Here is a 21,483-nt window from a genome sequence, read left to right as displayed (position 1 = left end):
GTTTCTTGTATGTATGTATGTGTGTGTATGTGTGTATGTATGTATGTGTGTATGTATGTGTGTGTGTATGTGTGTATGTATGTATGTATGTATGTGTATGTATATATATTAAAAAAATTAAAAAAATAAAAAAATCTTTGAACAATGTTTTAAACTCATGGTATCTTAACTCTGTAACCTAGTGAACCAGAGTTAATGTATCCAATGATAGACACTAGATAAGGGCGTCTGCCAAATGACGTAAATGTAAATGTAATATAATATAATAAGATAATACTCTAAAACGTAAGATAATATTGGTCATTTTTGAGCATGTTTGGTGTGATACAGTAGCTGGCAGCTGCTCCTGCTTTTCTTTTTGTGTGCTCCTTTCTGGGAACAAGCTTCATCTCAAGCAAGCCTCGTTCTCTTGTTTTTGAATAGCAGCTGTTATTTCCCTTTCTTCTTAACCTTTTGACAGGCGTAACTTGATCTTTACACTCTAGTAAACACATCACACTTGTAAAGTTGGTTCATAAGATTCAAGAAGAAACAGAAAGTGGAGAAAACCATTCACTGATATGGATTGTGTTGCCATAGATAGCTTTACTGAACAGAAGGTGCAGAATTTGTTGAAGGCTCGCCTCTAATAACCTCCAACAGGCTTGTCCTTCACTGCATGGAGGAGAGCTTGGAGCTTGATAATGCTCCATCAGATCCTTCTAACCAATGACGTACCGTGAATGTGCACTACGTGACGTTCCCCGTCCCTCCTCTGATGAGAGAGAGGTAGACCAGGAAGAGAAGAGAAGGAAATAGATGAGAGGAAGGAGAGTGAGAAAGAAAGGGAGGGGGAGTGTGTGAGTGCCAGAGAAGGAAAGAAATGGGTGGAGACTTGACTGTAAGTCTGCACTTCAAGCTTAGCCAATAGCAAAGCAGGAAGTAGGCAGGGCTTTTACCCCCCAGTCCCCATCCCAGCCCGTGCTGCATCTCCTCTAAGCTCATTACATGCTGAGAGGAGAAACAGAATACAGATATTACACTTATAACGAAGTCTACATGCTGGCTTTTAGCATTTAAACCAGTTTCCACTGAGCCACAGAACACCTCGTTGTTAAAGGACCTTCACTTCCTTTTCCATTTCTGTTTCCCTACAATAGTGGAGCAGGATGATAGCAGCACAGCTTCTGGCCTACTACTTCACTGAGCTGAAGGATGACCAGGTCAAAAAGGTGAGTGTCTGTAACGTGGTGACCTGTAAGACACGTGGCATCATCTGACACCCAAGTGTGTTTTGGAGTGTGTGTGTGTGTGTGTGTGTATGTGTATGTGTGTGTGTGTATGTGTTTGTGTGTGCGCGTGTGTGTGAGAGTGAGTGCTGAGATGCGCTCTGCCTCACGTACATCTTTCTCCACGTCTGATGCTACGTGACGATGACGTTTGAGAGCGTACGTGGGTAGCGACACACAGGAACATCACTGATCACGGCCCTGTGCTGCATTGTCCTTGAAATAAGGATGTGGATGTCAATGAGTTTAGATGGCGACCGTGCTGGCTGTTTTCCATCTCTATCGTCGCTGTATAGTTTGCTATGTAGGGAATGAGGAACACTAACCCCCTCCTCCCTCATGTGGAGTATTGAATTTCAGCAGAATGTCGCTCTCCTTCCCCCTAACACTCTGTGTGTGTGTGTGTGTGTGTGACTAGCCTCAAGGGAATAGTATGCTAATCTGAAGCGAGGCTAGTTTTGTAGTGAAGCTCTAGCAAAGAACTCAAACGTTACTATTTAATCCGTCTTTTCTTCACTACATGTTACAGTTTGTTAACTGTGACGGCCGACAAACGTTTGACGGCGTGAGAGAAATTTGATATTTGTCTCTAGAAGATGTATAAAATTACATTTTGTTTGCACAAACAACAAGACGTCGTTTGTTTGTTTGTTTGTTTGTTTGTTAGCCGATAAATTAGCAAACGTAGTGTGACTGACATCCTCTATCGAATGAACTAAACTTAAACTAAAGTAGGTGTGACAGACGAAGGGGTAGTTTTAACCCCCCCCCCCCCCCCAGGAAAATATTTTATATTGTTATATATGTGTGTATAAATACTGAATATACACCCAGTAATGCTAATTACAGAGGTAATTGGCTAAAGGATCCGAGGTTACCATGACAACAGGCAGGATGAACGTGACTAGCTGCAGGAAAGTCCACTCCTAGCTTCTGACCACCAGGGTGCCACCATCTTCTCTCTCTCTCTCTCTCATCATTTTTTTATTACAATATAATATCTGGCAGTTCTTTTTCACAGACGTCTAGGTGAAGAAACTGTTCTTCTCATAATAATTACAGTCCCATTTAAATATAAATTAGAAATCAATATAAATTATGCACGTGCTTTCAAATGATGGATGTTGCACCAAGGTAGCAATGTAACCTTTATCAATATTTGTCCTCAAATAAAACGTGAGAGAGAGAGAGAGAGAGAGAGAGAGAGAGAGAGAGAGAAAACCCATTTTAGATTATTTATTGCATTTTCTGTATACAATATTTAGTGGTGTTGCAGAATTCTAGCCCAGTCTGAGCATACAATGTAGACTTGGTAGCGTTTGTTTTTTTCTAAATGTTGTATAGTAGCATTTGTTTACTTTTATCCAGTGATCGCTCATTTTAATGCCTTTATTTCTATGTTAGTTTGAAAACGCTGTACTTGTGCAACAGCTCACTTTACGCACTGTCCTATCTAAATATGTTTGAACAAGCTGAAAATTACAGGCCTGACCTGGCTGTCTTTCAAACAGTCGTGCCATTTTATAAAATACGGATTTTCCAAACCCACAAAATCACATTTATCTCCAATGACCTATTACGCAGAACCCTGCCTGAGTCCCCCATAGCAACCAAGACAGAGAAATCCCTATTACTACAACACACAAAGGTAACATGAATCAGCACAACCAAGCTGGCTGATTTCAAAGGATCTACTAAATCATTAAATGAATGTAATTTGTATGTATTATTTATATATTCCAACAATTTGTAGAATAAATTCTCATTAGTTTTTAGTGTCTGATTGTCCTATCGGTTCATCTCTACGCTGTGAGACGCAGCGCTGCTTGTTTCAAGTGTCATCTGTTTGTGAGATGTGAGGCCAACTGCCAACATGATGGCCTACCATTAGATATCTCACTATGGTGAAAAGATGTTAGAACGACTAAGAAGTGTCTAGAGATCATTTTAGAACATTCATTCATTCATTCATCTTCTACCGCTTATCCGAACTACCTCGGGTCACGGGGAGCCTGTGCCTATCTCAGACGTCATCGGGCATCAATGCAGGATACACCCTGGACGGAGTGCCAACCCATCACAGGGCACACACACACACTCTCATTCACTCACGCAATCACACACTACGGACAATTTTCCAGAGATGCCAATCAACCTACCATGCATGTCTTTGGACCGGGGGAGGAAACCGGAGTACCCGGAGGAAACCCCCCATGGAAACTTGGAGAACATGCAAACTCCACACACACAAGGTGGAGGCGGGAATCGAACCCCCAACCCTGGAGGTGTGAGGCGAACGTGCTAACCACTAAGCCACCGTGCCCCGTCCATTTTAGAACAAAACAGATTAAATTCATTGAATCATTTTTAAATTTAGCATAACCTACAAGCCAACATGGGTGCTTTTTCAGAATACCATGCAATGCCAGAAGATATTTTTTCCCTGTTATATATACATATATACACAAATATGTATTTATGTATAATTATATATCGTATATACTGATTTATGCTTTGTATCAGTTTGAAGGTCTGGTACTAAAACGTAATTGCTTATAAATATCACTTAATATCATAACAATGTAATAATCTTAATAACAATCCACTTGCTTTTATCCTGTTTTCTGTGATAGATTGATAAGTACCTGTACTCCATGCGCTTCTCTGATGAGACGCTGCGAGACATCATGGCCCGTTTCCGAAGGGAGCTTGTGAAAGGGCTGAGCCGTGACACCAACGCCACAGCCGCCGTCAAGATGCTGCCCACCTTCGTCAGGTCCATCCCTGATGGTTCAGGTGAGAGTTTTCACATAAATAAAAAAAAAAATCACAGACAATTATTACATTACATTAAGTATTATCTTCATACACTATATGGCAAAAAGCTTGTGGACACTTGACTATATCTACATGTGCTTTTGTGGCCATTCAGCCACAAGAGACTCATATGCATGTTATTAAAGGGTTATACACTACATGAGCTAATGTTTGTGGACACATGATCATCACACCCATAATTGGGTGTGATGATCATGTGTCCACAAACATTAGCTCATGTAGTGTATAACAATTTAATAACATGCATATGAGTGAATGAATGAGTGTACACTACACTGCTGCCATCCTCTTCGTGTATAAATAAATGGAGCATGGATTCCAATTAGAAACAATATGTAAAACCATATGTTAACCCTAATTGATTTTTGAGGACCAAGGACAAAAGGCATTTGTAGGCACACTAACTGATTTTCAAGAGTAGACCAAACAGCTCATCAGTATAAGCTAGAATCTACTGTGGCTCAGTGTTTAAGATGTTGGACTACTGAATGGAAGTTCAAATCCCATGACCTTCAAGCTACTGATACTTCTTTTGTATATATAAGTATTAAGTATCAGCTACTGCTGGGCCCTTGAGCAAGGCCCTTAACTCATAACTGCTTCATTCAGTCGATGAATCTTGCAGCACAATTTGTAGCAATTATGTGTTACGGCTTGACTAATAATGGGGACATACAATAAAATGATTCATTATCACTCCAAGGTGCCCAAGACCCTTTCTTTACACTTGTTGTATAAACATTTCCTTTTTCCTGAGGGAAACTGGGCTGTTGGGAAAACCGGCTGAGCAAGTATATCTGTTATTGTAAACTGAGTGACAAATAATTTTTATGCTGCTCATGCAGGCAGACAGACTTTATTGCATACTGGTATGAGTACATGCTTCTGATCGTTCTTAGCCTTTAACAATTAAACATGTTTATATGTCCAGTGTGATTATAAAAAATAATATATATAAATGATAAATGTGTACAAATTCAACAAACTACAAACCCTGTGGCACAAAAGGCATAGCAGCTCTGAAATCACTGTTCAATGTTCCTGGATAATAAACACTAATGCTTTTACACCAGCATTCATGACCTACAGCAGAGTGTAGTTATGTCACAGATTTCCCAGTTTCCACCTGCCATATATGCATTGAACGTGCGCCATCCCACACATCATTAATTTAGAATTAATTTAGAGTCAAGATTCAAGAGGTTTATTGTCATGTGCACAGTGAAAACATAGTTATTTAGACCATACAATAAAATTCTTACTTTGAACGTCTCCCTTACAAAAAAAAGAATAAAAATAAATAATAGAAATGAAATGTATGAAAAAAGTCAGTGAGTTGTTGAACTTGTTTATTAAGTTTAAATTTTCATCCAAAAGGCAATCCAGATAAACCAGTAATTTACAGTAAAAACTTTTACTTACAGTAAAAAAGGAATTTATATAAAGTGCAATTCCTTGTGAATATCAGCTTTTACCAGGGACAATGGTGAGAACTGGAAAGAAAAAATAATTTAAGTACTTCAGCCACTACCTCCTCATTAAGTGGTGGCTCAAGCGGTTAAGGCTCCATGTTGTTGATTGAAGAATTTGGGGTTCAAGCCCCAGAACTGCCAAGCTGCCACTGTTGGGCCCTTGAGCAAGGCCCTTAACCCTGTCTGCTCCAGGGGTGCTGTATCATGGCTGACCCTGTGCTCTGACCCTAACTTCCAAGTTGGGATATGTGAAGAAAGAATGTCACTGTCCTGTAATGTATATGTGACAAAATAAAGGCTTCTTCTTCAAGTTTATTTTGAATTTCAATCATTTTATTTGGCAGTCACACACAAGTGCAAATGCAGTCTCCCCAAAAGCACTCATAATGCCGATAAACTGTGTTAAATGCTATGATGCAATGTTTGTGAAGACTTTAAGACACACGTATAGGTCTCATGCATCACAAGCAAGACTGAGCTGGTGCTACTTTAGAATGGATTGAAGAACTGATCATATGACGGTGTAAAGGAAATCTTTACTGCGTAATGAAGGTATAGCAGACTGTTTAACACTTTATACAATACTATATATAGTACAACTACCTGGGTGTTTATGAGGCTGCCACACTCTCTGTATTAGGAGGCTTTTTGGAGTGGAGATATCAAGATATGAACAATAGATGCTTGACATATGAACGCATTCACGGTCATTCACTTTCTTTTAATAGACCAAGAGGCTCCTTTGTGATATCAGGTAACAGTAAACTAAAAGCAAAATGAGTCTATAATAGTAAAGTATGATGATTAGGCCATTGTAAAGGCCAAGTATGGCTCCCGCAGGAGTCTAGTCCCATGTCTGAACTCGTTCCCTATTCACCGTGCAACACCTTAATTGGGGTGCCACCATTTTGTAATGTTTTGTAATTTAAAATTCTCAGTGGACAAAATATATTTTGCGATATTATTAACCACCATGCACTTTAAATCTGATATAGAAACTGATATAGAAATTTTGGTATTTCTTATTAGTTTTGCAGAGAAGTAACATTTTAATACGTCTGTATTTTGTGTTGTTTAGGTACTCGATAACTTATCATGTTTGAATTCTGTTTGTAACAGCAGGACACAGTGACATGTTACCAGGAACACTCAGTTTCCCTTACTGCTGCCCTGTATAATGTGTCTGCAGAACAGTCTCTTTAGTAAATAGTGAACAAGAGAGAGAGCACAATTTCAGATCCAATGTTTCACACACTTGGGACTTGGTTTGCATTCCAACGATTCATTTACACTTCATTATCAGCGTGAGATTTCAGTACAGAGCATGAGTAAAAGAATATTCCAGGATGTCTAATGTTGGGCTGATATCACTGCTTCAATTTCACTTTAGACCAAGGGATTGAGAAAAAAAAAGAGCACAACCCAAACAAGACATAATAAGTGAAGGTGTCATCCACGTGCTTGGTGACAAAGTCTATTTTGAACACTATAATATGTCATGATATGATATGTCACTACAAGGACTCATTCACACCAGAAGAGCAATGTAAGAACAGACAGCGTCTCTGACTTTGCTGTCACTGTTATTCTGTTGTATCCCAAGACATAATTTATTCAGCTGTAAACGACCCTAAGTGACTGTTTATCGTGGTTGTGGAACAGAAATAGTTTCTGATGTTTAATACGTGATTTAAATCAGGAACTGGTGAAACATCACTTCTAAATTCAAATTCAAAAATTATATGTATTTTTTTGTATAGCGCTTTCAACAATTCACATTGTCTCAAAGCAGCTTTACAGAAGTATAGAAAGTGTGGACGGCAAAGTAAGAATTTCATTGTGCAAGGAAACATGCTTTATGTCTGTGCATATGACAATAAACACTTTGAACTTGAACTTTGAAACAGAAGAGAGAAAAAAAAGAAATAAATATATAATAATAATAATAAATATAAATGTATTGTTTATTTATTATAGAAATAATACAAAATAAAAATAAATAAAATAATACACACATTTTTAAAGTTTAAATTTAAAAACTTAAAATTTAATATAAATTTAAAATACTATATATCTATCCCTATCCCTAATGAGCAAGCCGGAGGTGACGGCGGCAAGGAAAAACTCCCTGAGATGATATGAGGAAGAAACCTTGAGAGGAACCAGACTCTGAAGAGAACCCATCCTCATTTGGGTGACACCGGACAGGAAATGATGTACTGCTTTTACTTCAGAGTCAACTCTACTTTGAGTTACTCAAAGGCTAAAGCAGTTATTTTGAATGTGTTGAGAGTGTGTTTCTGGTTGAGGCTTTAATACAAGACATGCTGAGAATCATGCATTTTATATGCTTATTGTCAGGAGATTTGTCAGTCCCCAGCTAGACCACTGGAGGGCATGCTGTCAGGTCTCCTTTTGTGCACATGTTTATTGTTTCTATGTTTGTGGTGCCACGCCTTTACCTTGTTTCCGTCTTGTCACCTGTATCTTGTTAGTTTGTGATTAAGTGTGTTATATATGTCTGTCCAGGTCTCGGGGTGGTCATTTTTTGTATGTCATGTGCGCTCCATGTTCATGTTGGCAGGATTGTTATGTTAGTCATGGTGTCATGTATGTTATGGTTCATGTAGTTATTTAGTCTATGTTTTTGTAATAAAAGTATGCAGCGCACTGGATCCTCACATGAGCCTCAGGCGGAGATCCGGGAGTGACCCGCGTTTAGCCGCCCGTGCACGTTACAATTATATAGTTTTACATATGACTTGAGTGATTTATATAAATGTATATAATTTTAAATACTTAGATATGTATCCCTTGGCCACCAGTCCAGCCAAATACTTATGTATACAAAAGTAAATAATTTAACATGAAAATTTAAGAAAACAGGAGGGCACGGTGGCTTAGTGGTTAGCACGTTCGCCTCACACCTCCAGGGTTGGGGGTTCGATTCCCGTCTCCGCCTTGTGTGTGTGGAGTTTGCATGTTCTCCCCGTGCCTCGGGGGTTTCCTCCGGGTACTCCGGTTTCCTCCCCCGGTCCAAAGACATGCATGGTAGGTTGACTGGCATCTCTGGAAAAATTGTCCGTAGTGTGTGATTGCGTGAGTGAACGAGAGTGTGTGTGTGCCCTGCGATGGGTTGGCACTCCGTCCAGGGTGTATCCTGCCTTGATGCCCGATGACGCCTGAGATAGGCACAGGCTCCCCGTGACCCGAGGTAGTTCGGATAAGCGGTAGAAAATGAGTGAGTGAGTGAGAATTTAAGAAAACAGAAACAGCCAGTCTAAATATTGTGACATAATTTCACATAATACAGATTATATTTTCATGATTCAGTGCCTGCTGGTTAACCTTTTTCATTCCTCCACACACACAGTATTTCTGTCACTTTCTAACATTACAGTACACATAAATGGAAATAGAAATACATTTCATAACAGATGAAATGATATGACTTAAAATAAGCACAGTCATCTTCAAGCTCCAAGAAACTCAACATCCAGTGTGAAGAAAAGCCAAAACAGCCGGTAACACAGATTTTTGTTGTTGCTTAGCAACAAGTACTGCACAAATACTATTGAAAGTCTGGGCACGCTAAGCACCTCTGAGAAGGAACTGAGCAAGAACATGCAGACATTCTTGCACTAATATTTCTGTCAACTGTTCTTTTGAGTTCGGACAGTCTCATTAGTCACGTTTTCTCTGTCATTGTTAAGGTATCAGTTTAGAGCCAAGAGGTTTAGTTCTTTCCTCAGTCCTGCCACAGAATGCTGTTGTTTTGTAACTCTGCATAGCCAACACCTCAAATCATTAATCATTTAGCCTTCCATTCCATTGGGAGTACATTTCCTGAATAACACCACTAGATCACCACATTGTCATCAAGACAGAGATGTACGAGAGGCCTTTCCTTTATTATCTCTGATAATGGTCTCAGCTAAGTAATGATATATTAAAAGGTTTATATTTTCCTGTACTCACATTTTTACATTTTCCGACTCCACATTACAGAGAAGGGGGATTTCATCGCTCTGGATCTTGGAGGCTCTAATTTCCGAATCCTGCGAGTGAAGGTTTCACATGAAAAGAAACAAACCGTGCAGATGGAGAGTCAGAACTATGAGACTCCAGAAGATATCATACATGGCAGTGGAACACGGGTATGCATCATTTCTCTGTCGCTCTGTACTTACTGTATAGTATCAAATGGAACAATGTGTATTTGTTTTTGTTTTTTTTTAAAGGAAGTGTTATGGGTTTATCCTCTGTGTGTCTTCTGCAGCTATTTGACCATGTTGCCGAATGTCTGGGAGACTTTATGGAAAAGCAAAAGATCAAGGATAAGAAACTTCCCGTGGGATTCACCTTCTCTTTCCCTTGTGCTCAAACCAAACTGGATGAGGTAAAAGATGGAGCCAAAGTCTTTTTAATTTTACTTTTAATGTTGTGATACGTTATCTGATGTGTTGCAGTCCAATAATTATTAGAAACTAGTAAATATTGTATTTTCTCCCTTGTTCAGAACACTATTGCATAACTAGATAAGAATCATATTCCTTTTACTCAGTTCTCTTATCAGAGATGCACCAAAGTTCTTAGGACTTTTTTGCCAATTTGTGTGTCAATCAGTAATTAGTTAATTCCACAAGAAATCTAAGCAAAGCTACCCATCTAACGACAAGGTATAATAAATTTGGTGCTTCTGTTTTAACCCTTATGAGTCTATGGTCTTCACCTTCTCATTCACCTCTTTGATTTCTTTTTCGTGTAGTTAAAATAGTCCAGGTTTCTGCTGCCTCCAGCTCTGTGAATTTTTATCTGGAGCATGTTGTAAAAATGAAACGAAACTCAACGTTCCACCGTTGCACAGAAACGAGAAATATGTCTGCAGAAACCTTGAGATGTGTATTTTAAAATGGACAGATTTAAAATGAAAAGAAATATTTTCTGTTTGTGTGATATGCATGAAAATTATCGACAGGTACTGTTTTTCTGTCTCAGCTCATTAGCGTTCATCTAGATACACCCATTTACAGTGTGCGCTATTCAGACAGTAATGATCTGCGCATCATGTAGGAATGTGGTAGCCTAGTGGTTAAGGTGTTGGGCTACCAATCGGAAGGTTGTGAGTTTGATTCCTACGTCCACCAGGTTCCCACTGCTGGGCCCCTGAGCAAGGCCCTTAACGCTCAGTTGTATAAAAATTAGTTAAAAATTTAAGTCGCTCTGGATAAGGGTGTCTGCTAAATGCTGTAAATGTAAATGTGCTAAACACCCTCCACAGTGGCATTCCACCTTGATAGACCCATTAGGGGTTGGTCATTGTGTTCCCAAGTGTGATACTACATCACTATTCATGGCTGTTGACAATCCCTCGCTTATAGCCTTTCTTAAACCAAAAGTGTCATACAAATGATAATCATTGTATAGTTTTATGTAAATTACTGAACAGGATGGTTTTCATAATAATGTTGTAACACAGGTCTCATAAAACAGCCCTGAAAATATACTTAAATATGTGTTTTATGGACCCGCCTCAACATCTCAAATTATTACCATTTTTTTTTTTTTTACTAAACACATTTAAACTTGATTTCTTACTAACGTACAAACACATACATGCATGCTGCTAATATATATATTATATTAGATATTATGATTTCTACATACGATAATATATATTACACATATATTATTGTAGCAGAACTTGTGTTTTGGTTTGCTATTAATATGCTATAATGGTATAGCTATAATGGTAACTGGAATAAGAACAATGTTCATGGCATGTCAAACAACTTTAGGGTCTTAAAAAAGGCTTCAGACCTCTAGGGGTTAATAGATATGACATTTTTGTCAAGTCTCAGTGCATGTATAGGTTCAAATTGGGCTACAAATCACACACACATGCTTGTTCAACAAATCTAAAGTTTCAAGTAAATCTAAGGATACTTGCAGTTCATTTATCCTCCAGTTTCATGTTTAATCCTTTTTATTATTCTAGTCGAGCGTTTCTCCGAGCTAACTAAACTGCTGTAGCCTTTATTTCGTTTTCCCATTGAGATCCCGTTAAGTTACACACACGCTTGCCTGAGCTCAGTTTCGCAAGAAGGGGTCCAGTTGGGAAAGTGAAGTATTCTTAAGGAAAGTGTTGATATGATTAGTCAGAACGCACAGGGCATGTCGCTCACACCTGACCTGCTTTACATAACCAGGAGACAGCAGCCAGGGGCAGGAAGGATCATGGTGAGGGTCTGGGTCTGTGGTGGCATTTTGAGTCCTTCCGTCAGTAATGGCAATAGCCATGGTGAGGATAAAACCAGGCCCAAAAGCAGGGATAACCAAACAAACACGGTTTATTAATAAAAAAACATGAGAACTAGGAACATAATACTTCAAATCGAACACTAAAAATACCAACTAAGCAACTGAGTACATAAAACAACACAGAACAAGAAAAGACAAGGATTCTGCAAGGCTACATGCAACACGGAGGAAAAAAATAGGCATGGCACGTTATACAATTAGGAACAGGTGAGTAAAGACGAGCAACAGACGTAACACCAATACGCTGCCGGGAACTCCCCCTAACGTTCTGGCAGATAACGTCCAAGCAAAGTCCTGATACTGAGCTATTTAAGAGAGTGTGCTAATTTATATTTTCTATTTTAGGCTGTTTTGCTGACCTGGACAAAGCGTTTCAAAGCCAGTGGAGTAGAGGGGATGGATGTAGTGAAGCTTCTGAACAAAGCCATTAAAAAGCGAGGGGTGAGTTTTGTTAACATTACATTAGTCAGGATAGAGTTATACTGTTATCCTGTTTCGGCTCAGTAAGCCAGGTACTGTATGGTTGACTTGTCCTGAGTGAAAAAAGAACATGCGTTAAGCCAGCTGTGCTATAGGTTTAAAAGAATATATACTGTTTCCAGGACTACGAAGCTGATATCATGGCGGTGGTCAATGACACTGTGGGAACCATGATGACTTGCGGCTTTGATGACCAGCGCTGTGAAGTTGGGATGATCATTGGTAAGAGAACAATCGGTAGAGACGTCGTTACAGCTGTCTCTATGTGATTGTTGTACACAGCAGCATAGCACAACAATTTAAGGCCTCTTTATATGACCCCTTTATCCATAAACACATCAGATATGGACTGATGTTTCTTAAACGTTCTCTCAGATCACATTTTTATCTGTTATTACTCAGTCCAGCATGGCTCTGTCAGCATATCAGCACAGATCTGCAAAAGCCAGATGAACAGAAGGAAGCCTCATGTTGCTGTTCTTCCGTCTTCCCTCAGGTACGGGCACTAACGCGTGCTACATGGAGGAGATGAGACACATTGACCTGGTGGAGGGAGACGAGGGCAGGATGTGCATCAACACAGAGTGGGGAGCCTTCGGGGATGACGGCATGCTGGAGGACATTCGCACTGAGTTTGATCGAGATATCGACCGTGGATCTTTCAACCCTGGCAAACAACTGTAAGTCAAAGAACACCACAATATAAAGTTGAATAAACACGAGAGAGACGAGTGTATTGATTTATGAGGGAATAAGCGGGTAAGATACGAGTAAAGCTCTCTCTCTGGTCTTAGGTTTGAGAAGATGGTGAGTGGAATGTACATAGGGGAGCTGGTGAGGCTCATCCTAGTGAAGATGGCCAAAGAGGGGCTGCTGTTTGAAGGCCGCATCACACCAGAACTACTGACCAAAGGCAAAATTGAAACAAAGCATGTTTCTGCTATTGAGAAGTAAGTCTTAGATCACTCATTTTCAGCTATCATATTTAATAGAAGAAAAAAAACGTTCTAATTTAAAAACTTACTCACTGAACAGTGGGTGTGTTTTTGTTTTCTATTCTGTAATAATCATCATTGATGTTCATCCTGTTTTCCAGGAGTAAAGAGGGATTGACGAAAGCCAAAGAAATTTTGACCCGTCTGGGAGTAGAGCCATCATCAGACGACTGCATCGCCGTGCAGCACGTGTGTGCGATCGTTTCTTTCCGCTCAGCCAATCTCGTCGCCTCTGCACTGGGTGCCATCCTGATTCGCCTGAAGGACAACAAGAATGTCCCTCGTCTCCGCACGACCGTGGCCATCGATGGTTCTCTCTACAAGATGCACCCACAGTAAGGATTTACTTCCTTGATGCTTTTAAGAGGTTTTATGATTCCTGAATTTTTAGGTTTAAATCTATGCAAATTCACGGATTTGCTCTCTTCCTAAAATCACAAGAATAAGGCAAATTCTAACAATAAGGCAAAAACATACAGTACATATCTCATGGCAGGCTGAACTCTACAGGGCTTAGAATAGGACTATTTCTTTTCATCAGACTCAGTTGCCTGAACAGGTGTCTACTCAGTAATATCACGTATCAAGCACGCTTGGCCAGAGCACTTGGCAGTCTTCCTGAACAGGATGGTGCACTGAACCACGTGGTGTTTTTTTTAAACCCTCAGAGAGTTTCGGTTTCACAACAAAGGTTATATGCCATAACAAGACTTCCCTAGGAGTGTCGGACCAATAATTTTTGTTATAGTGAAAAAGTGTCACCCCCTAAATGGGTATTATTATTTTCCTAGTTTGAATGATAACAACACTGGATTTGACACATTTATATAATTTGTTTTGCCAATATTAGATTTTAAATTGTTTAAACTTTCTATAGCTCTAAGCGTGTTCACATTCGGACACCAACCCTGCAGAGCTCTTTGAGAACTAATGACCTTTACAAAAGAAACGGAAGAGAGTACAGTTGTTTAGAAAGTGTGCTGTATAAACCAAACCACACCACAGTTTAAGATCATTGAGTTGAAACTTAAAGGCATTACATAAATGATGCAGAAAATACTTGGTATTTTTCTGCTTTATCTTTGCACTTCATTTATTTGATTTGCTCTTGTCCTTAAATAATATTTAATGTTGTCCAGATGATCTGGGCAGCAGAAAGCCTTTATAATTTATATGCCCTCTTATTCAGAGCCACTCTTCTCTATGTCTGTCTCAGATATTCCCGTCGCCTTCACAAGACCGTGCGGCGCCTGGTGCCTGAGTGTGACGTTCGCTTCCTGCTTTCGGAGAGTGGCAGCGGCAAAGGCGCCGCCTTGGTAACAGCCTGGGCCTATAGATTGGCTGATCAGACACGTCAGATCACCGAGACGCTGGCGGAGTTCCGCCTTAGCAAAGAGCAGCTGCTAGAGGTGAAGAAGAGGATGCACACGGAGATCCTGCACGGCCTGAGCAAGAAGAACCATGGCACAGCTACAGTGAAGATGCTGCCCACGTACGTGCGCAGCACCCCAGATGGCACAGGTAACATTCTGTACCTTAATCACAGGGCCATGAACTTAAAATCACAGAATTGCTACTGTTTGTTACTCTAGCTGTGTCTTTATGGCTTGTATCTAATATTTTGCCACAAAATTGATTTGTAATCATGTCATACTAGACGAATATACGGTCCTGGTGTCTCTTCTGCCCTGCACCCACTTGCCCATTTAATGCTCTTTAGACCCGTCTCAATGCCGCACACTGTAATCCTGAGTGAACTCAATACAGGGACATGACATTATTTTAAGAACCCAAATCCCCACACCTGACCCTGATTAAGGCCGAAAGGTTTCTGAAACGGAGCCAAGCCAGTAGATCTGTCATGTTCATGCAATCCCAGAATACACCACGTGCTTCAAACATAACCACCAGGGTCGACACACCCCAGAATCTACTCTTGTTAACTCCTTCTAAATCACCTGACTTCTGATCTCACACACACATACATACACACACACACACATTTCATTTTCCCCACAAGATCATCCCTCCAGGTTTCCCCAGTTTTTTTTTTTTTAAATCCATAAACGTTATTTTCTTCATATCTGTTGTATCCGTATCTTATATCCGTATCTTATAGAAAATGGAGATTTCTTGGCTTTGGACCTTGGAGGCACAAACTTTAGGGTTCTCTTAGTGAAAATCCGCAGTGGGAAGAGACGGACTGTGGAGATGCATAACAAAATCTATGCCATTCCCATCGAGGTGATGCAGGGAACAGGAGAAGAGGTGAGCAGTTATTTCTATGATAATAAGAAATTAAAATGAATGAACAAATTAAGGACTGATTAAAAGGAAAATTTGATCACATCCAGGCAGCAGAACAGCTATATTTCACTTGGCACAGATTCTCTAAGTCTCTTTATCTGTACTAAAGCGATTAAACACCATCCTTTCAAAAGATATTCCCTCAAATGGGAATTTAAAAATTTGATGATGGTTTTTGAGCCTAAAACAGCACTCCAAAATCTTCCATAGTTGTTTAATTTGGGGTTAGATCTGGTCTCTTTGAAGGGAATAGCGTACAATTTACATAATTTATGTCCTCAGCAAACCATTCAGTATGCCCTTGTGCTCTATGATAGGGGCGGCGTCAATCCAGAAGAGTCCGTCATACCGTTATAGGTATTAGTTGATCAGTCAGGGGAACTTTGTACTGATTTACAGTGACGCTTCCCTTCTAAAGGAAACCAATCAGACCCAAAGCATGCAAGCAATATTTGCTTTAAGTGAACAGATTTGATTGTCATGGATTTATGACATGCTTCCTTGATCTTTTGTAGCTTTTTGATCACATCGTCACCTGCATATCGGACTTCTTGGACTACATGGGAATGAAGAACGCAAGGCTTCCTTTGGGCTTCACTTTCTCTTTCCCCTGTAAACAAACCAGCCTCGATGCTGTAAGTTTCCTACAATCCCAGAATGACTCCTTAGTTTATTTGTTCCTGTATGAAACACATTTTCTACAAACGTAGTCTGTAAAGCAAGCGTGTCCGATCTTATCCACAAAGGGCCGGTGTGGGTGCAGGTTTTTATACCAACCAAGCAGAAGCCACACCAGATTCCACCTGATTAATCAGTTGTTCTTGGCTTTTAGTAGACGCTGGTGCGGCTTCTGCTTGGTTGGAATGAAAACCTGCACCATACTGGCCCTTTGTGGATAAGAGCGGACACCGCTGCTTTAAAGGGTTTAAACACATTCTATACAGTTTTTAGATTCTTTTTGGTTAGCTTATTGGTTATCTCTTCAGTGGTATCTATTTTTCCATATCCCTAGGACTGTCACAGAAATATTTCACTTTCCATAGCGACACATCATTGTTATTCTGAGCTGATTTCACAGTTTTGTTTATAATGCAGGGCATCTTGGTAAACTGGACCAAGGGCTTTAGGGCCACAGACTGTGAAGGTGAAGATGTAGTCAATCTCTTAAGAGAGGGAATTAAAAGGAGAGAGGTGAGTTCCAGCTGCACAATGTTCAACATGGTCAAATTCTTAGAAGTACTTTTCTAAATATTGACTTTTGGAAATATTTGGCAACTTTAGTACAGGTCTTAGGGTATTGTAGAATTTTAATGAAATGCGTGTATTGAACGGTTGTGTGTATGTATGATATCTACAGGAGTTTGACCTGGATGTCGTGGCAGTGGTTAATGACACAGTGGGAACCATGATGACTTGTGCCTATGAGGAACCGACATGTGAGGTCGGCCTTATCGCAGGTAAAGTAACGTGGTTCATAAATATAACATTCAAATCCGTGTGATGAGTTCATTCTTTTCCTCTAAAGAAAGAGGACTTCCGTCTGTTCTATTGGGAATTATCAGCATGTAACTCCTATATTTAATGACAAAATTAACCCCACTATGTTTTTTTTTTATTGCAGGAACGGGAAGTAACGCCTGTTACATGGAAGAGATGAAGAACATCGAGACTGTGGACGGAGACGAGGGCAGGATGTGTGTGAACATGGAGTGGGGTGCGTTCGGAGACAACGGCTGTCTGGATGACATCAGGACCCAGTACGACCGAAACGTGGATGATCTCTCCCTCAACCCTGGCAAACAGAGGTACCTTTCTATTTAAATAACATACTGAATCTGCTCTATCTGTGCAGAACGGGTGAATGATCATGATGAATGATTTGCATCAGGGAATCAAATACACAGATAGAAGTTAGTTAGTTAGTCATAGTCTCAGCCTTTGGCTCTGAGATACAGTGTCAATATTTTTAGCTAGCCAATGAAATGAAGTTCTTTTTTGCCCCCTGGTGAAATAAAGAGCGCGCTCGTTGCCACGGACCGGGTTCAATTCCCGGGCAGAGATCTAACACGGTCACTGAAAAGTTAACTCTCAGTGCCATAAAAATGGGAGGGTTACGTCAGGAAGGGCATCCGACGTAAAACCCATGCCAAATCTAATACGCAGACCACATGATCCGCTGTGGCGACAGGGAACAGCTGAAAGAAGAAAAGTTAGTCAAGACAATTTTAAAGATTTTAAATTTATTTACATTTCTGCCTCATGGAAATGTGTATATCTGATACCCAATTTATAGTGTGGTTCTATTTTAGTCCAGCGATTTAGCAAACCTTGTGACAGCAGATAACTTTCTAAAGCAGTGTATAGTCACTGGATTGGAAATGGTTTCTGTGTTTGGTGCATGTAGGAAATCCTTGGCTATGTCAAGTGATGGAAATAAAGATCTAAGTCAAGAGTTAAATCCTACTTCAGTTACAGCTACCTGAATTGATTGTTATGCTGTAACTGTACTGTGGCTGTTGTATTATTCAGGTATTCTACCCTCATTTCAGATGTAATGGCTGATAAAACATTAACATCCATTCTTCTGAACATCAGTTTGCTCTGTGTTGCACAATTAGCACTTAATAACATACTCAGCTCAAACTCATTAATTCGTATCATCACATCACTGTATTTCCATACGCTAACTAACTAACTAACTAACAAGTTTATGCTATTTTAATATAACAAGGACAGTCGTAAAAAGCTTTTTGGGGAAAGTCGTGGCCTAATGGTTAGAGAGTCTGACTCCTAACCCTAAGGTTGTGGGCCTTGAGCATGGCACCGAACCCCCCCAACTGCTCCCCGGGCGCCACAGCATAAATGGCTGCCCACTGCTCCGGGTGTGTGTTCACAGTGTGTGTGTGTGTTCACTGCTGTGTGTGTGCACTTTGGATGGGTTAAATGCAGAGAAAGAATTCTGAGTATGGGTCACAATAGTTAGCCGTATGTCACGTCACTTTCACTTTTCGCTACATGGCGTACTGTGTATGGTTGTGTATGTGACATAAAATTTGAATTCGACTTAACACTTAACACTTTTGATGAATTTGGCTTCCAGATATGAGAAGATGTGCAGTGGGATGTACCTGGGCGAGATTGTACGAAACATCCTCATCGATTTGACAAAGCGTGGCTTCTTGTTCAGGGGACAGATCTCAGAGACTCTCAAGACTAGGGGCATCTTTGAAACCAAATTCCTGTCGCAGATTGAGAGGTATTATATACTTGACTTATCATGTGTGTACTTATTGTGACTTATTGTGTATTATGTAAGGTACGATGTAAATTATGTAGTACTTAGTAGTAGTTGGTAGCATCGCTGTTGTGTAAACCTTGCGTCGTGTCCTCCTCTAGTGACCGTCTGGCGCTACTGCAAGTCAGATCCATCCTGCAGCACTTGGGTCTGGACAGCACGTGCGACGACAGTATCATCGTTAAAGAAGTGTGTGGCGTCGTGTCTCGCAGAGCCGCACAGATTTGCGGTGCAGGAATGGCTGCCGTCGTGGACAAAATCAGAGAGAACCGAGGATTAGATCATCTGGACATCACTGTGGGTGTGGACGGTACACTCTACAAACTCCATCCTCAGTGAGTAACCAGAGCTGCTTGTTGCAGTGTGTTGGGTTAGTTACATATTTTACATATTAAAACTAAAAATTCTTTGCCGTTGTGTTTAGTTTCTCCCGGATAATGCACCAGACTGTGAAGGAACTGGCGCCCAAGTGCAATGTAAATTTCCTGCTCTCAGAAGACGGAAGCGGAAAAGGTGCTGCGCTGATCACCGCGGTCGGATGCCGCCTACGTCAGCAAGAACAAAAGAACTGAGAAGGTTCAGAATTACCGTCTAGTCCCTTCTTGCTTTAAATGAGCGCTGAACACTTCTTCCTAGCAGCCCTAACTGAGCTTTACTGGACTTTCAGTCCAGAGCATGGGATCCTCCATACTTCACTTGTCACTCCATTTTCAACTAACTGTAACTGTAAGCCATTCACCGTGTCTCCCTGTTAGTGTCTACGTGTAGGTCTGTGTTTTAAGAATGGGTTTTATCCCTCATAGCTGAGTATACTAAGATTTTTTAACTCTGCTGTAAACATTTTTAGATGTATAGTAACAAAAGGGAAGCTATTCGAGGCACAGTGGTAAGATCAATAATATATAAATAAAGGAAGATATTATTTATTTTATTTTTGTATTTGACCAATGTGTTGTCAGAGTATTAAAGCTATGACAGGGTTTGAGTTGTTGTAAGTTGTTCGATGGTCAAATTTAAATCTGTTAGCATTTCTCGGGAATCAGGATTATTACCTGAACATTGAGCTGGCTAGTGTGAGGCTCACAAAGTCTGTTCATGTTCATGTGAGATGAAGATGCAGTGCTTGCTGACATTAAAGTGGTGACAGATCGAGTCCTGAAGAGGTAAATAAGAATGGAGAATTTTTGCCTTTGTAATCTGACCCTTTCTAAAACACAGCTTTAAGCTGAAACAGTTACATCAGACCGTATTACAATATTGCTTGTGTGAATGTAGTTGATAACCGTGAGCGTGCGTTCCGTGTGCCGTGTGCCGTGTGCTGTGTAAATACGCAAATAGATCACGCAAATAGAATGGTGCAAATCTCCAGTAAATGTCATTGTGTGTACTCTGAATGGGTGTTTGTGTGATCCTGTGTAGTTACTGTGAATGAACCTGTGCAGTAGTATGATGAATGCATGCCTTACATGGTCTAGTGTCCCACTCATTTTTTAAATGTAGACGTCACACAAAAGAACATGATTAAACTATTTTGATGAACCACGACTCGGATTGTGTCCCTTAATAAATAAATAAATAAATAAATAAATAAATAAATATCTGATAGATATAATGCATTACTTCACTTACTTCAGTGCACTTAATGTTTCTAATTAATAACTCAATGTACAATCATTGATTCATTCGTTTAATAAATAAATTGATTAATAAATAAATAAATTGACATATTCACACCTAGGGGAAATTTAATTTAGATTAATTATCAATCCACCTCACAGCATGTTTTTGGCAGTTGGAGAGAAAACCAGAGAATCTGAAAGAAACCTATATGGACATGGGAAACATGTGCAAAACCCTCTGAGTAAACCTGAGCTCACGATCGAAGTATGAGATTTGAAGCAGCAATGCTGTACAACACTTAAACTATTAACTTTACAAAGTAGCACAATATGGCCAAATGTTTTTGGACACCTGAACTAAGAGGTTATAAGAGGAACTTATTTGCATTGACATTATTTACTCCAGTGTTCAGTGTCACCCAAATGAGGATGGGTTCCCTTCTGAGTCTGGTTCCTCTTCCTCATATCATCTCAGGGACTTTTCCCTTGCCACCGTGGCCTCTGGTTTGATCATTAGGAAAAATTGTTAGAGATCAATAGTAAGTTAATGTTAAACTTTAAAGTGATTTTTTTTTTCTGTTTCTATACTTATGTAAAGCTCCTTTGAGACAATGTGAATTGTGAAAAGTGCAATACTGATAAATTTAAATAAATAAATAAATAAATAAATGGGGAAGCACGGTGGCTTAGTGGTTAGCACGTTCGCCTCACACCTCCAGGGTCGGGGTTCGATTCCCGCCTCCACCTTGTGTGTGTGGAGTTTGCATGTTCTCCCCGTGCCTCGGGGGTTTCCTCCAGGTACTCCGGTTTCCTCCCCCGGTCCAAAGACATGCATGGTAGGTTGATTGGAATCTCTGGAAATTGTCCCTAGTGTGTGATTGCGTGAGT

The 21,483-nt window shown here is 40.0% G+C and overlaps 1 protein-coding gene across 1 annotated transcript; it reads left to right on the top strand.

Moving 5' to 3' along the window:
* Positions 1 to 947: 947 nt before the first annotated feature.
* hk1 (hexokinase 1) lies at positions 948 to 20,518 on the top strand. Its single transcript, XM_060872872.1, has 18 exons — positions 948 to 1,211; positions 3,902 to 4,064; positions 9,587 to 9,735; positions 9,858 to 9,977; positions 12,245 to 12,340; positions 12,502 to 12,601; positions 12,876 to 13,059; positions 13,174 to 13,329; positions 13,476 to 13,709; positions 14,591 to 14,895; positions 15,494 to 15,642; positions 16,197 to 16,316; positions 16,777 to 16,872; positions 17,039 to 17,138; positions 17,303 to 17,486; positions 18,782 to 18,937; positions 19,078 to 19,311; positions 19,401 to 20,518. Exons 1-18 carry the CDS (start codon positions 1,149 to 1,151, stop codon positions 19,546 to 19,548), a joined length of 2,757 nt encoding a protein of 918 aa, XP_060728855.1. The 5' UTR covers positions 948 to 1,148; the 3' UTR covers positions 19,549 to 20,518.
* Positions 20,519 to 21,483: the final 965 nt, after the last annotated feature.

The sequence above is a fragment of the Tachysurus vachellii genome, chromosome 6 (assembly GCF_030014155.1).
Source record: "Tachysurus vachellii isolate PV-2020 chromosome 6, HZAU_Pvac_v1, whole genome shotgun sequence".
In the NCBI taxonomy this organism is placed as follows: domain Eukaryota; kingdom Metazoa; phylum Chordata; class Actinopteri; order Siluriformes; family Bagridae; genus Tachysurus; species Tachysurus vachellii.
This window is presented reverse-complemented; position numbering and strand designations above follow the sequence as displayed.

Bases quoted from the DNA above. Each gene is read 5' to 3' on its own strand.
- hk1 (XM_060872872.1), top strand. From the start codon at position 1,149: ATGATAGCAGCACAGCTTCTGGCCTACTACTTCACTGAGCTGAAGGAT. The intron at 12,341-12,501 runs GTGAGTTTTGTT...TACTGTTTCCAG, and splicing joins AAGCCATTAAAAAGCGAGGG to GACTACGAAGCTGATATCAT. The intron at 15,643-16,196 runs GTGAGCAGTTAT...GATCTTTTGTAG, and splicing joins TGCAGGGAACAGGAGAAGAG to CTTTTTGATCACATCGTCAC.